This window comes from Sipha flava, unplaced genomic scaffold (assembly GCF_003268045.1).
Source record: "Sipha flava isolate LNK unplaced genomic scaffold, YSA_version1 35a_pilon_pilon, whole genome shotgun sequence".
NCBI classification, from domain to species: Eukaryota; Metazoa; Arthropoda; class Insecta; order Hemiptera; family Aphididae; genus Sipha; species Sipha flava.
The window spans coordinates 871,336-889,184 of NW_020273058.1; the positions used below are offsets into that span (position 1 = coordinate 871,336).

A 17,849-nucleotide genomic window follows, 5' to 3' on the forward strand; every position below is an offset into this window, starting at 1 on the left:
TACCGTTTATAATTATTTTCAAGGAAGATTAAGTACACAATCGCGTATGATTACAACGTAAATAATACATCTTCATTGCATTATATATATATATATATATATATATATATATATATATATGAGTGTTATATAATCAGTATAAATACATAAAATAAAAGTAGAGATACATTAGAAGAAGATTATTGAACAGTTGCAGTTAGCTTTTCAAACGTCCCGCTCTGGCATCTGTTATGACACCCCACAGCTCAATAATGAAGTCGTCCGTAAATCCTAGTTCATCTAAGTCGGAGTTATCAATAGCTTCGGCGAAATCCATGCTATTCAGTTTATCTTCGCCTTTCTCCCATATCTGAGTAGCTGCATTAATGAGGAACAAATAAAAAGAAAAAAAAAAATTCTTATATTAGTATTTGTTTCAAAAACATATCATCACGGAGGAGAATGATTACCGAGTTCAACGTCACTGATTCCCAACAAGTTTTCTAATAGTTGATTGATTTTATCAATACCTTTTTGTGACTCATCGTTCTAGAAGGGGAAAAATGTTACGCTGTTGTTGTTTTTTAATAATATTAATATGCCGCTTACCTCTTTTTGGATCTGTGTTGCGCCGTTGGCTTTGAACCGTAACGTTTCTTTGCCGTTGCCGTACGAAATCTTCCCCCGTTTTGATCCTCTTGGCTCAATATTTGCTAGTGTAAATCATAAAAAAGATAATAAAAAGAAAATTTGAAATTATTTTACTTCTAAAAGACTACTTACAAAATCCAGCTTTGACGGGTTCTATTAATCGCAATGTGAACACAGTTCCTTTCGGTATGTCTTTTAACAATTTCGCAACTTCGTAATGCCTTCTGCCCACCATAGTTTCATTGTCTATTTTTTCAATATGGTCACCTATCTATAGTAAAAATAATTATTATTATAAAAATATACATGGTTATATAATTATGTACTGTGAATCAAAGTACAACGAAATAAATCACTATGTTTTCATCTATGATAATAATCACCCCAGTCATCATTAGTTCATTGATTTTGTAACAATTTTAATTTATTGGCTCATGGAATAGGAATCGAAAAATGCAAAGTCAACCACTGATATGAGTCGAATCATGGTGCGTACAGGAAGTAACTACAAACGGAGTTTTTCGTGTAGGTAATACCGTATTACCTAATAGGTACGGAGAATAATGGTGTGTTGTATTAGGAAATTAAATGGATTTTGTAAAAATACCTAAACATCTCTAGTTCCAAATCCTTTTGCTCGAGTCATTAATATTTTATTTTTACCAATCACTATTATAATACCATATATAGGTTATACTTTTTTACGGAATATTCAATGCTCGACCTGGAAAAATTAAAGAAGGGGGACTCTATTTACTTTAAAAAAAAGAGCGTCCCTAAAACTTGTTAAGCGTTATAATTATAACATAATAATAGTAGGGGTACGCTAAAATTTCTGAAAATTAGTTGGGGTACTCCGTCCCTTTGCGTCCTCCCACAAGTCGAGCACTGGGAATATTTACATACAAATATTAATAAGCATCATATATATATATATATATATATATATTTGTGAGACGGGATGGTCTTAAAGGCCCAGTTAAACAAAAAAAAAAAAAACAAATATTTATAAGTATATATATACACGTTAGTAAATTATTTTCAAAAACATTTTTCGTTTTATTTACATATCGTATATTATTAATTGTTGTTATGAAAAACAATTCCCATTTAACTCGACTCACGTTTATGTACGAAATGTTGTCAATGATGCTATTCTCCTTAATACGTTTTATAAAACAATATCCAGAGCCATTATCCGTGATGGTCAGACCAAGTGCCTCGCTGGTCTTGGCAATTTCGATTTCTTTCGGTCGGCCTGATGATAACAAACATACATTAATTACAACATTCTACGAAATACGATTAATTGCGAACAGCGTTAGAGAGTTCAGTCAATCTAATTTATCGCGTTACCTTTGCGATGGACGAATATGAAATCATCCAGACCGATTTGGCTACCCAGAAGTTTAGTCATATCTATTTTGTGGGTGTTCAAAGTGCAAAACAGAATCTACAACACAAAGTCAACACATTATTAATTAATACAGTATTAAAAACCTATCAGCGTTAGCTTAAAGATTTAGTACATGTTTAATTATTTTACGATAATAATATACGGACATCGGAAAATAACACGTAACACTATTTTGACAACAGTATTATAATGGTGTATTGTGCAATGCAATGGTGTACTTTGTATCGATGGCCCGTGCCGTAGTTCAGTACTACAGTTCAGCATCGTTCAATTCAGACGTGCTTGATTTACAGTTACAGACGATTGATTATAATCGTTTTATTATATTGCAACTACGAATTGCTTATTGACGAGATAATAATTACACACATTAACGTTAATGAAATATTGTTCCGTTGGTTGCGTTCAACTTCTGAAGTCTAAATACAGCGTTATGATGATATCCACGGGCATTAATGATCGACCATAATTTGGCGATGACCTCCGAAAGAAAAAATAAATAATAATATTATTATTATTAAACATTGTTTATACAAATTTGATGTTCGCAGACAAAACGTTCTGACCGCTGAGAACGCTGAAAACGGGTTTTAACAATTGTTCCCATGAAAATTGGCCAGTGCTCGTGGCACGGACACGATCGTTGGAGATGTTATACGCGCGAACCGCTCGACGGCTGAACAAAATTGGTTTCGCATTCTGTTCAGGAACCAGACCATTTGTACGCTCGAGGTACCTCCGGTTCATTTCGGTCGTCGGTTCTTGATTATTGTACACCGATTGGTCCAGCTTTTTCATATTTCATCGTTTGTCAGCCGTCCGACGTTTATATTGTAATGTAACGTTCGATATTCAGTTCGACAACGGTGCGTTCGATTCGGTTGTTCATCGGTGTCGTACAGATGGGGGGGTCGCAAAAATATTAAATAATTAACTTATTTTAAGAAATGTTATTTCTTGTTTTGCTAGAAACCTAATTGCAATTTTTCAGATTTTTCCGAATCGTCTTATACATATTAAAAACTGTGAGTATAACAACCATACAAACTAGTGGGCGCATTGATTCAGTTTTGCCTCAGGATACAAAAAATGGTTCGATACGGCTCTGGTGTCGTATCACCGTAACACGGTTGTGCTTCGTAAGAGGAACAACAATAGCGCGTTACAATGCTTTTGCAGCTCAGATATTTGCAACGTTAAGAACAGACATTATCGGAATCCATCGAACTTATTACACAATCTATAGCGGCATTTATTCGGAACTTCAGGTCGCAATAAAAAACGTCAGAAAATGTTTCATCGTCGTCGTCGTGTATATTACTATATGTACGATTTAAGATTTTTTTTTTTTTAAATATTTTAAGTTATTGTAGCATCGTGACAAACATTTTTCAAATAATAAAAAGTATCACGTGTTAATTAAATATATATTTTTTTGACTTTTACAAGCGTATAGTTTTAATGTTAGAATTGTGAAATAAATAAATACGTATCATAAAAAACGTCCAAAATTATTGTACAATTTTAGTGTTATAATATCTCAACGGTGCGTGCCAGTGATAGCAAATTTGGGAATTAAGGATTTAGGAATTAAGGAATTGAGGAATTGATTAAGTTAATATAAGTCAATATTTGAATTAAATTCGAACGTTGCGTTAGTGCCGGAGAAAATCGTGGAAAGTGTGATGAATCGTAACAATAGCTCCTGCACTTCTTCGGATGAATGATTAATCTTCGACCAATTGTTTTTCCATCTGCGTTTGTTATAATTATTGACTTATAATTTGAAAATACTATTAAAATCATAGTTGTATTCACATACAACGTATACTCATTGAAAAGGGAATTTTTCCCATAGTTAACTGTCGATTTGTTAAATACTGCGCGTACCGTGTAACCTTGAAACCAATTAAAATTCCATTAGCCGCGACCTCGAGCTTGTAACGCATCTAAAAACCTATGGTCTCATTGCATAACAGCTCTTGGGCGCGGAAAAATACGTATCGCGCATTGTGTACACAACAATATGAGCTGAAACGTTGGAGAAACGATAAAACTTTACGTGACTACGTAAAAAAGAGAAAGAAAAAAAAACCGAGAAGGAAACAGAGTTTTAGTTTGAAATACAAAATGTGCGGTTGCGCGGTGTGCGGTGCGCGATGAGTGAATGGAGTGTATGATTTACAATAGCTGTGTTTACGTTGGGAATTTCGTGTACGTAATAGCTGATGATTGTTTTCGCAACATGTTGCGACGTTTTACGAACGCATTCCATAAACCACCAATGATGTAGCTAACGAGTGTCTGAATATGGTCATTTTTATTATTTAGATACGGTGGCGGGAAAGGGTTGTAAATATTAACCGAAAAAAAATTTAACCACATACATTTTTATTTTTTACAGAAATAGAAATTAAAATTATTTGAATAAATCGATACCATCGCAAATGCACGCAGTATACCGTCAATAATTATTTCATAGCAGTACACTGTATAATTGTCCGAGGTGAAATTGAATGTCTACTACAAAACCAGGCCAAAATAAAAACCTGTAAAACTAATCGCATTTAGTACTTCTTCGCGAAGTGCTTGAGACTTTAAACTATACGTAGTATACCCTTGAATTTTCAAAATAATATTGACGGTAGTATACGATGTAGTGTATACCCTATGGCAGCGTTTCTCAACGTAAGCGTCGCAAAATATTTTTGATGGGTCGCTTTTCGTAAAGTGTTGACGAAAAAAATATCTAAATTAGGAATGTTATTACGATAAAGGGTACAAGGTTTTTTTTTTTTTTGAAGAGTCGTCTACAATGTAGATTCTACACAACACAAAAGACATTTATGGGTCGCCTTAACATAAAGGTTGGGAAACAACACTGCTTAACACACCCGCGGCTTACTTGCGTATTCGAGATTTGTTAGTGATAACAACACTCAGCATGACGTTTGCAGCACACAATTCACGAATTTTACGATGCAGTGACGAAGAACGTAACGTACACTTGCCCAGCGGTAAACATATATTGCATTTGTTAAAATGAGTACTCGAACGGCATCAGGGAAAAATATGAATTTAAATGATTTTATTATAATTTAATTTCACGCCCAATCGGTATTCGTTTCGTAAGCAGATACACGGAAACAAAAATAACGATTATTGATGATAAATTCAGCATGATATTCATTATAACCAACATTAATTCGTTTCGCGTCGATGATTATTATGCGTAAAAATGTATACATGATATAGATTACTATAACAGTATTCAGTTCGAATGTCCCCGTTAAATGCGTGCACGATACGTTTATGTTCTTTTACGACTTTTGAGTTGACGGAATCGCGCACAAGGAGTGGCGAACAATTTAAAATCTCATTGCATATTCATTATTTTGGATGGTTATTTAAAAAATGTTTGATCATATGCCATCGTACACACATGTCATATTCGTCTGTTTGATATGTGCATGCGTAGACTTAAATAACTTACAGTAATACAGTTTTGTTCACGGCAAATTGTGTACAATGAACGCGTCAACAGGCTACTCTATTTAATATATCAATTCAGCAATATTATTATTATGTGTCACATGCTTTGTGTTGGTACGATAACATTTTGAGTTTTAGTCCGTTACGGTAAAATTTAATCTAATCCCATAAATGCTTTTGTGTTAGCGGAGTTGCTGATAAAAATTTAAACGATACTGATTTCCAGAAGTAAAATCAGAAAATTATTTTATTTGTATAATTGTTGCTCCCGTGAAAATTGTTCCCTTTCCAATGTTTATATCTACATAGTTTTATTGTTTTGCTTTGTAATTTTTTGTACAAGTATGTATCCGACTATTCTCAAAAGAATGTCAATAAGAATAAAAATATTCGGATGTCCTGAGTGAAAAAATGTATTTAATATTACTTGAAAACTTCCATAACTGTTAGCGGTTTGATTAGTGCTTGCTGAAAATTCACTTCAAATTTTAGGAGTAATATGTGCAATACAAAAGTCAATGTAATTATTTCAAATGTAATCTGAAAACTATCGATTATTTCGTCATCACGTGGTTTTATTATTATCAAACCTTCCGGGAAACATTGAACTATGTTATTTTCATTTAAAATGGCAATCTGAAAAAAGTACTTGAGATATCTTTCCTCAAAATCAGACTTGTATTCCTCAGACAGATTTATCTTTTAAATTGTTCGCCATCAGCTATGGCCCAATTGGAATCGACGCGTTTTAATTCTAACAACGGTCCGGACTTATTTAATTGCGTTGTGTGTTTTAAAAATCTACATACATTTCCGAAGGGAAAATTATCAAACTTAGTGGTGTACAATAGTTAATATGTTAACGATATGTTGATAAGCTTTAACATTTCGAGCCATTAACGAATAACACCTTATCGTTGAGTAACCGGTATGTATGATGTGTGAGGTCCAATATCGTCAACGGCATACGGTATCTTATCTTTACGGACTTAATTCAATGTCATCCGTTCATTACATAATTGCGCCCTGTTTTCGTTTCTCATTCGTTACTATTTACTATGCCAACACTAAAAGCACACCTAAACATTTTTATTAGCGTTCTAGTTTTCGTTGTTCAACCATACACCGAGTGGACGATTTAGAACTTTGGTTTTCGCATCGATTTTAACGCGTACATTATTTGTAATCGCTTGAAGGTGTTTGGATATTGCGATCAAAAGTTAATTCAAGGCCACACAATAACGGTTTGAAACCGTACGGTTACGCTTTAGAGCAGCGGTCGCCAACCTTTTGGACCTTACGGACCACTCAATACATACTCTAAATTCTACGGAACACTTAGCTTAAAATAGCTTTTTACATAAATACCGTTAAATAAATCGATGAGGTATTTTTTTTCGGTAATATTTAACTTGTTATTTTAATTGTTTCGCTGCAAATGTATCTATTATCCACATAATACCATGTCTACGGTTCTACTTTTTTGGGAAATAACGACAGAAAGATTCTGTAAGTAACGTTTAAATTTTTCTGCGGCCCATCCAAATTTTCTCGCGGACCACCGGTTGGCGACCACTGCTTTGGAGGAACACTTTGACCATTGGTTTTTCACATATTTTGTCGTCATCTTCTGAAATTGGGTTAATCAATTCTCGTGTAATTAAATATATATGTATATTATACAGGCACATCATAACTTATGTAACTTGATTATAATTATATACCTTCTTGAAACAATTTACAGTGCTTTGTTTTCATCATACGAACGAGGAGAGCGCGAATTGTACTATTAAAACAGTCCTAACACACTCAAATCGCCATAATTAATATTATATTTACAGTCTGATTTCTACTCTCTGAATTCTCGGTGTGGCGCACGGAGATTTCTACACGCTACTACTAGCTGCGGTAGAAATCGCGCGCAACCACTGATTCATCAACTGCGGCCCGTAAACACCGAATCTCTCTCTCTCTCTCTCTCTCTCGATGCTTGAATTCTTACGGTAAACCGTTTTCCGCCGAACAGTCGTCCCATCGCAACCACGTCGAGCCGTATACACGCGACCGACGATAACAGCGGTTCTGATGAACGTACAATTATTTATTTATTGTGTTTATTTGTACATTTGTCGACGCGACGAGGGCATTAGTGCAGTACAGATATTGTTATAATGTTAACGGCAATAATGTATGCACCGGCCGTCGCGATCGGCACCGTGATTGCGCCGGGGGCACTGCGGACCCGTCGAGCGAACTTCACGGTCGCAAGCCCACCGGAATCGGACTAATATTTCCTGAACTTTGCAGGTCTAACACGACGAGTCGTTATTGTTCGATCGGTGCGTGCAATGCTACGTATAGTTCGCCGGTGTACACGTGCGTCTAATGTTTACGATCGGTGTATTGTAACGGTTTGGGTCACACGCACACGAGCAAGCGCTGCGAAAGAAACGCCATTCAATTTCCACCGATGCATGTGTCTCTGCGTACAACACTGGTCCGTGCACGCACGCGTGTATCGAGCATTGCAATCCGGTCCTCCGGTCGTTTTATATAATATATATATATTATGAATTTTATAATGGTGTAACGTCGAATTGTTTTCGAAATGAAAATTAATACGGGCACGTTGTAATTAACTGTTCCTGACCGGTCCTGACCGGTACGGGGGGGGGGGGGGAAAGTATCCGGCACAAGTTGATAATGATCGGTCTGATTGTGAAAACCACTAACCATGCGCACCGTGATCTCCAACATCATTGTACATTCAAAACGAGCCATCATTATACAAATTTATATTTAATCTTGGATTTTACCGTCTAACTACATAATTGCACGTTTTTCTCTTTTTTTTTTCCAGGATATTATTATTACTATTATATTTTCAAAACTTAACCGATTTCGGTTTGAATTTATTCATCGTGATTATCCGTGTACACATTGCATACTTTAATGGGTGTACTTTCGTACGCAGAATGTTATTAAGACGTCCGAACAATCGAACAAATTTTATATTACGATTTTGTTCCGATATACGAGTAGTACAGTGTACGTCTGTTAAATAAAAAAAAAAAAAAAATACAACCAATTTGCGTCTTGAACAATACGTGTTATTATCATATCAGTGGATTGGCGTTATACACATACCACAGATTACATATAACCAGATGGTGCACTTCCTATTCAAACTGTGGAGTTCTTAAAATATTTTAACAAACCAAGAACGCTTCTGGGCTGTTTCATCACTGACAGGAATAAGAACTGGATTTTTTAACCGCACATCACTTACTTTTATTGTAAAAAATTGTTTTATACAACAGTTTTAGTAAAATGTATTTTACCCACAATAGTTTAACTCCTCGGATGCGGTAAGTTGCATTGAGGTTGTATCGAGTTATTCGATTCGTCAGTAAGCTTTGAAATATACCATCATAGACTGCTCTATAAAATCGGTGCTTATATCTTGAGCGCGCCACGAAAAAGCGAACTGAATCGCATAATTCAAACTGAAACATAATTATATAATCTACGGTGTACGATCATTGTGCAACGTAAGATGTTTGCCGATTTCAAATTTTATAGATTTCTTCGCGGAAAAATTTTTTCAATATCGATGCGTAGTTGAATCATAATCTGTTAAGTGCTGGTTATTGTTTTTAACAATAAAAACAAAAACCAAATCACTAAATTAAGTACGAGTTAAAACAGCGGTATGACAATAAACAGTACTGTGCATAGTATAACAGTTGGACGGGTAAAACACGATTGTGTACGTTCGTTATCGGCGATACCTTTTTAAGTCACACGATTTCGTACGATTTTACTTGATTTTTAACAACACGATTGCGTACGAAGTTTTGAACGTTGATGCCTACTATTTACATACCGGTATTGGTGTATACCACATGCCTATACGAGAGAACTTAAAAAAGTTAATAAACAATTTGTGTTTTATTATTTTTATTACCTATATTTATTGTTAATGATATCAAATAAATCAGATATAACGATATTTCGTTATTACCGTTATATAATATGGTATTTTCCGAGTTTCAGTAAAAGTAGTAGGTTATAGATGTTAAGGAATTCAAATTTAAGCATTTTCAAATAATTTATTAACAATAATTTCATTCAAATAAAAACTATCGATTTTATTTATTAATTACTTTTCTTTTATTTAATTATCCTCATTTTATTTATTATTTTATTATTAATTTTTTTTTTTATGAACTATTATAGAACTGTTATTATATATATTGTATGTATATATGTATTTTATGTATCCATTAGATATAATACGGTGAAAATAGTGTTCAATGTGTGGTCAGTGTTGGTGTGTTCTACCCAGTTCGACGTCGGAACAACAAAATAATAAAGAAACGAATAGAAATATAAATAACAATAATATATGAACAAGAAAATACAATTATGATTTATAATTTTCTGAAATTAATATTTTAGTTATGTATACGAGAATCAGAATGTCTACGCACATTTTTTTCGGGGTCTGTTCGAACGACCGAATGTTTAACGTATTCACTGGTGAATCTGGAATCCGCTTACAACAGCGAGTCATATAATATTGTTTAATACACTGTTGTTGAACGGTCTCAGCATTTTCATGTTCGAGTAGTGAATGTTTATCAAACCAACCTGAATAATATTTCATTGACGACGGTTTGTTCGGTATTTGATTTGGCTCAGGATTACATATTTTTAAAATATCTTTAAATGTTTCTCTTCCATAACGCTGTTGTACTCCGAACGGATAACTCAATTATATGTAGCTGGATCAAGAGATATTACGCCAAACTGCAATGATTATCGAATTTTCGCGGGCATTGTTGTATATCGTCTTCTAAAATATTATTTACTCGCTCCGATACACCTCTTGATCATGTTTAACCGACCGCGAATATCGATGGGTATATATGCCATCTACATAGGCTACATTGACCGCGTGCCTAGTGTCTACATCGTATCCATTTACAGAATGTTCAAATTCATAAACAACTCATAAAATAAAAAAGAAATAAGTTTTACGATTTTTTGTTTTTAATTTTTATTTAGTGCCAACCTTGGAAGTAGTAAAAAATGTTATACGACCTTTGGTTCAAAATAATAAAATTGATAAGGTGGTTATATGAAAATATTTTTTACGTACCGTTAATGTATTAATAACACTAATATAACGATAAAGTACGCATGGTAATTATATTATTACTTAATTCTTCAATACAATATTATTCAAGTTCAACTCGAAATTAATGTTTATATACATGTAATAAAATAAATAAATTACTAACAATAATAATTTATATAATATGCATAATGTATTATTATAAAGTATTATATATAATATTTAATAATTACACTATGATTATATAACTATAAAAACTAGTTTAGGGCAAATTTATAATTTACTGATATTTGTATTAAATATTTAAATTGTGCTTATCTGGTAAACGTAATTTATTTCAATGATATTTTTATTATTTTCGGGTACAATATTATTATATCAATTGAAGTTTGAAGTTCAATAGAATAGAAGTTTTAAAAAAATCTGCAGATATGTATTTATATTTACTTTTGATTTGAAGTCATATATATATATACACATTTATCTCGAATAATAAATTATGAGTTATAATAATTAGATAACTATATTAATTTATATCGTTGCATAAGTGCTTTAATAAAATTGTTTGGTTCCTTTCACTAATTATAAAATCAGTCTTCTTCTTATGGATAGAAATTAAAAATTATTCATCTAGGTATGTGTAGCAATAAAGAACAAAATTGTGCTCAAGACAATAATAGCAGCATGTCGAAATTTTACACAAAATTTAAATAGGTACTATATTTATAAAGATAGCTACTTCCATTGTATTGTGTTATGAAACGATATTAAATATAAAATAACCTGTTTTTTTACTTTTAAAAATTAAAATGAACATTGAAACGTTAATAACAATATCGAAATCTTAAAAAATAAGAAAAATCGTCAGAAACAACATTTTAAAATCTTATTTTCTTTAGCTAATCATTAGAAAAAAATTCTTCCCTAGGATATTGCTTATGCACTGGCCGCGTCTGTTTGGTAACTAGGGAAGACAGTCACGGCAGATATTACATTATTCTATTTAGCGAAAGAAACCACACCGAATAATAAGATGACTTGAACTAAATTGGATGAGTTTGATTTTATTCATCATTAACACTGAATAGGGATTGAAATGTAATTTTTACGTTCTCAGAATTTCGTTGTAATATATATTTCAATTTATTTGAGGTCAAATATTTGACCTCTAATAAAATTTTTGAAAAACAAAGAAAATCTCCAAATCCTCCATGCATGTTTTATTTTTTTTATAATTCATTTGTGCAATAATGTATTAATTTTTTTTCAATCAATTAGATTTATAACTTGCTAGAGGGAAAACAACTCTCATGATTGATTTAATATTTCATGTACGAATGATAAAATTAAATCTATACGTAATAAGTACGTACTTGAAAGTTATGTTTGTTAATTCTTGTTAACCAATTTAATATAAATTATACACAATACATTGCACTAATTTGACATCAAGAACTGTGAATACCGATAATGTGTTTAAGAAACCAGTGCAATTTTTTTGTTATAACAAATTAATAAAAAAATAAAAAAATAGTATTCAAGAGGAATGAAAAACCCCACTATTAAAATTAATACATAAAACACGTCTGCTTCATATCAAATACAGTTAGTGTTCGTTCTAAATGTACTTGTATCAAATCAAATTGTTAAATCAGCGATTGTGAGTATAATGTTGATTCGTCAAGTTCAGCACAACAAAGTATAATTATTTTCTGCAAATTGAATGTAACAAATTATTAAATGTGCTAGCGAAAAGAAAACCATAAAAAAAACTACAAGTATTTTAAAAGTCAATAGTTCTCCCGTTTCATTTAAATTAATAATAAAAGATTAATAATTTAAGATTCATGACAGTGTAAGTAGGTATATGTAAATAATGTTGTTATAGATAACGTTGTTAAAATATACTCACATTAATGCACTTATATAAATTTTAATAAAAAAGTTTTTAATTTATATAGACGATATATTAAACTTTTTGAGGGGCGTATTCAGTTTTAATTGTATTATACTGACATTTGATATTTAAGTTGATACACGACCTTTAATTTAATATGTAAAATAATATAATGTAATATGTACTCATAAATTTGGCTCGTGCTTCGCACTAAAAAGTAAACATATATTTTTGAGGTTTAATGTATTATTAAAAATGGTCGAGTTCCATAAAATTTTTATTATTCAAAACGTTTTATTGTTTATTTATTTATAATCGATTTTACTTACACAATAAACAAATATGATAAGAACAATTGAATCTGAAATGAATCAAAGTGGGAACCTACTTAGTGATGTAACCCTTTATAATGATTATTTGTTTTTTGTTATAAATAATTTGTCAAATTTGAATTTGCTGGTACTTTAAAATATTAACGGTAAGAAATGTTATTGAGTTATAATTTATTTATTAGTTTTTTTTTCTTTTATTATTATTTTATAAAAAGTTCATGGCATTATGTTCGATCAAGTCAACGGATTGGGGTATTAAAGAGGGTTAAAGACAAAATATAAGACATTAAGATATCATTATAGTCTATTGTGAATGTTTTTGTAAATTTTTTTGTTAGTTAATGTTTTCAATTTCTGTGTCTTCATGAAGAAAGTTGATTCGTACCAGGGGAAGGATGTGATTATACGAAACGATATGTTTTGAAAAATTTTAGTAGTGCAAGTTTGGGAAGGTTTGCACTACCGAAAATTTGCATGGATTTTAGAAGAGTAAAGATTATTTGTAAATAAGAATTTGAGTTTGGATAGAGAGTTTTGATTTGAGTATGGGGCGTAATAGATGTAAGTGGCTCTCAAATGGTTTTCGTTTGGTTCAGATATGAGGGCACCAAGTTGGTTTTTTGTTAAATATTGTTATTAGTAGAGTTCGTGGCTTGTTGCATTTGTATATTGCTTAATAATGACCGCAGAATAGTCTAAGTAAGATTTAAATTTGTTTTACGTCATAACAGATTGAAATAAAAAAAATTTTAATTGTATATTTTTGCATATTTTGCCGTTTTCTAAGTAAAATGCATATTTGACAAATATTGGCAGTTTAATTGTTATTTATAGTATATTTAAGCAGTTTTTGTTTTATGTTAAGTACATTTATTTCAAAGGTTAACTTTATTAATTTTTTACTTTCATATGTTGTTCAATATACCTAACCACTCTTAATAAGTAATTGTTTCTCCGTATAGCTCGGTTTATTTATAAAGATGAGATGAGATAATAACATTATTAACTGGATTTGGCAACTAGGGAAATACTTAATTATTCCTGCGTATACTATCGACGATAAGTTATCTACTTATCGTAAATCGTTTAAGAGTAAAACAATGTGAAAAGAAAATAAGAATTCAGTTTGTTTTCGTGTGACGTGGCTTTTAAAATCGTTATTCTTATAGATCTCGTAATTTTAAAGATGCCGAAAATAACGAGCTTATTTGATAATATATCACCAAGTTTGGAAAAAAAAATTTTCATTGTAGAAGAAGACGAAAAAAAACGAAATCGAATATACACTTTAGTAATGTTGTTTGTTCAGTAATAAATGTTGATAGTGTTATTGTTGTAAAAAATAACTAATTACAAAAAATTTTCTAAATTAAAATGAATAAATCAAATTTTTTAATTGGCATTTAAAAAATATTCAGTTGCATATTTTTTCGCATTTTTCGGTTATTTTAAGTGCATATATGCATGCATATTTCTTACAATCTGTGTACAATAAGTCCCGAACCCTAGTTATTAGGTATTTAACTTAAAATGGGCAATCCTTGAAAATACAGTTAGGACATGTTTTTTATTTTTGTTTAGTGTGATCTACACTATTATTAATTTATCGGCATTAATTTTTATGCTTCAGTTCGACGACCCATTTATTAAGTTAATTAAGATGGAGTTTGAGAGCGTTAATGGCTGTGATAGAATCATCATGTAATGCTAATATTGCAGTATCATCTGTATCATCATAGCGTACTAGTTTTTATTATAAAAATATCAGATATACATTCGAGTATCTACGTTAAAGAGATCGGAAATAATGGATTTTAAAATTGTGTTTACTTTCCATTTACCCCTTATTTTGTACAAGATTTTTATTTACACTTAAAATTTTTTATATTTCATTTATTAAAAATCTGTAAAATATCTTATATTATTAAATTAAATTATATATATTAATAGTAGGCATAATAATCAGTGAACACATATATTAATTTAACGTCAATAAATACGTTTTGTTTTGTATTTATCTGGTTTCTCTGCACTAAATATTATCATAGGAATACTATAGGTTTAAATTTATCGATAAAATGAGCAAAACAAAAAAAATATATAGCTTCCACGAAAATAATCTTATATATTAGTTATAATAAGTTTAATTTATTCTTTATTAGGTATAAGTAATAAAAAAATTAATTATATTTTCACTTATGAGTTTACTATTTACTAATTTTTATTAAATTTTTTATTATTTAACTAAAAATTAATTTATTTGAGAAGACGGGATCGGTAAAATATTTACGATAACACTCAAGTATGTTGAATTATTTGTCGATAAATAATGATATAGTTTTTTTATTTAATAACTTTGATTAGATAACCTCGCGGACTTTATATCTTTATATTTTTGTTTCTAAATGAAATAGTTAAAAAGGCATAATCATAACAACATATCCTTTTCTTAATAAACATTAATTGTTCAACAACATATGATATATTAAAAACATTTATAGTTCTGTGTTCACGTATTTGAGTTCAAATGTAATTTATGAGGATTTTTCTCTTATACATTTATTTTAAATAAAAAAAAATTATACATTATTTATTATGATAAATAATACAGTTTATTAAAAATTTTATAAATTAATAAAAAAGTATTATTATTATTTAATGGGATTGTTCTTTGTCGCAAATTAACTGGAAAATATAAATTTACAAATAAAACAACACATTGTGAATATTAAAAATAATATATGTTTTTTTACAACTTTCTACGCCTTGAAAATTTCAAACTCGACCTAGAATCCAACAACATCTTATCTTGTTTAACAGCACTATTATCGATACGGAGAGAATGTTTTCAGTGAAGAGATCGTATAGCAAAGTAAAAAGAAAAAAGCTATTGTGACAAAATGAAATTTGATGATTTATTGACAATTACAAATATGGTATTCAACATAACATTCCTAACCTAGTCATTCAACTTTTAGAACATATAGGTAGTTATAATTTATAATAATATATCTAACATATTTTAAATTATTTGAAAATATGATTTCTAGATAACTGACAAGTATAATGATTGCATTTGCAGTTTAGAAAATAATCGATTAGTTTCGATGGAGTCGAATCATTGGATTCAACAATAAAATGCATCCATTTAACTGTGATAATTATATTGTCGAATCAAATCGATCGAAATCTTATACGAATTATTTGTTAAATCGCGTGAAACCGAAGTACCCAAGACGGTTGTCGTGTAGTTTCGCAACAACGGTATATTTAACATTGTTACTATCATAATTTTTATTACTTTTATGGAGCACGCTTTACATTATATTTTAAACGATTTTAAGCGATTCAAGTGAATTGAGCCATTAAAATCCTGTAACATTATAACAGATCATCACCAAAAATCATCAGAGAAACAAGTGTTCACTTTTATGATAAAAAACTACGCATCGTAAAATAATAATAATACACATCACAGTCCAATCATTTATCATGTTATACGAGTATGTACCATGTATTACCATGTATCATGGGGTTCGAAACCGATATTTTAATTTAAAAAAATATAAATGTTTTTAAACTCACTTATATCTATTAAATATTTTAACTTTTTTGAGCGGGTTTTTTGATAAGTTTGCTCTGTCTATAAGTTACGTACATACATTGTGTTCAGTGTGACGATATGTCATATAAAAATGTGAATTTTTCTTTTTCTTTAAGAGATGAAATTACTGGCGTTATCCAACTGGCGAATATCGTGTAGGTGCTATTATGATTATTATTTATTATTATTTTTATTAGTATTATTATTATTACTTTTATTTAGATTGTTGTAAAATACGGCAGGTGCTGGGGGATTACGCGCGTTATGGCCAATGATTTCGGTGTCCCTTTAACCGGAACGGTATTTGTTCTCTCCATTGACGTACTGGAAGCGGTGAACATAGTCGCCTTCCGGTCCGGAAACTCGTATAGACGCAATTTTTCAGATGATAAAAACGAATAACGAAAAACAGTGAAAAAAAAAAATTTACGCACGTATGGTGTTTTTCTGGACGTAACGTCGTATCCAGTACGTGTGTGTATATAAAAATAACCATGTCCGAACCGTCTATATGGTATTGGTGATTACGGTCGATACAAAAACTACAAAATCAACTCTAAACGCTGACCGCAAGCGCTCGCGAGTATTAAAATAATAATAATGATAATAATAAAATAAAAATCTATCCTATAGAAATCTATGCATTTATGTGTTATATGAAGTTTATGGACGGGGGCGAGAAGATGGCGAGCTTACTTCGTCGGAAGGGAAGTCATAGCAGTCGGCTACTCTTTGGTACAGTTCGCGGACATTGGAGAAGTTCGACACCAGCCCCGTAGGACTACCCTGGGCCTGCTGGCAGTGGAACACCAAATTTTGCTTCACATGATCGTCGTGTTCGTTGTGCCGGTTTTGCGCGGCCGTGGACGATGGGTCTTCCTTGATCTTTTGCGCGTGTTTTCGGTTGAACAAAGGCATATTACGCAACAGAAACGTTCAGCAGCAGCTGACGGCACGCACTCGCGCCGGTCGCCGTTAAGTCATAATAATAATAATACAGATAATAACAATGTCGAATTCCCGCGATAACTTTGGGCGACACGCGAGAAGATCGAATATCAAAGGACGATCGCAACACCGCACGGTACGAAGGATGATATTTTTTCAAACCGTAATCGTTTTCCTTTCCCTTCGGCTGATCGATTATCCTCGTGTTCCGATTCTGCGGCAACACGGGTATACCGGTTTAAGCGTACGGGCACACAGGACACGGGAAACACGCGCACTCGACGGCCGCGTTATTACGACTGGTCCGTCGGACGACCGCCACCGCCGCCGCCGCCACCGCCACACTGTACTTGTACGCGCGCGCGAGCGGCAGGTGTTGGCCCGAGTCG

The 17,849-nt window shown here is 31.7% G+C and overlaps 1 protein-coding gene across 1 annotated transcript; it reads right to left on the reverse strand.

The window, feature by feature from the left end:
- Positions 1-96: 96 nt before the first annotated feature.
- LOC112687584 (PDZ domain-containing protein GIPC1) lies at positions 97-17,757 on the reverse strand. The gene is made up of 7 exons (XM_025560380.1): positions 17,209-17,757; positions 1,987-2,083; positions 1,755-1,888; positions 763-901; positions 589-692; positions 450-528; positions 97-357 (listed from the first exon to the last, which is right to left on the reverse strand). The coding sequence occupies exons 1-7, from the start codon at positions 17,428-17,430 to the stop codon at positions 197-199; spliced, it is 936 nt and encodes a 311-aa protein (XP_025416165.1). The 5' UTR covers positions 17,431-17,757; the 3' UTR covers positions 97-196.
- Positions 17,758-17,849: the final 92 nt, after the last annotated feature.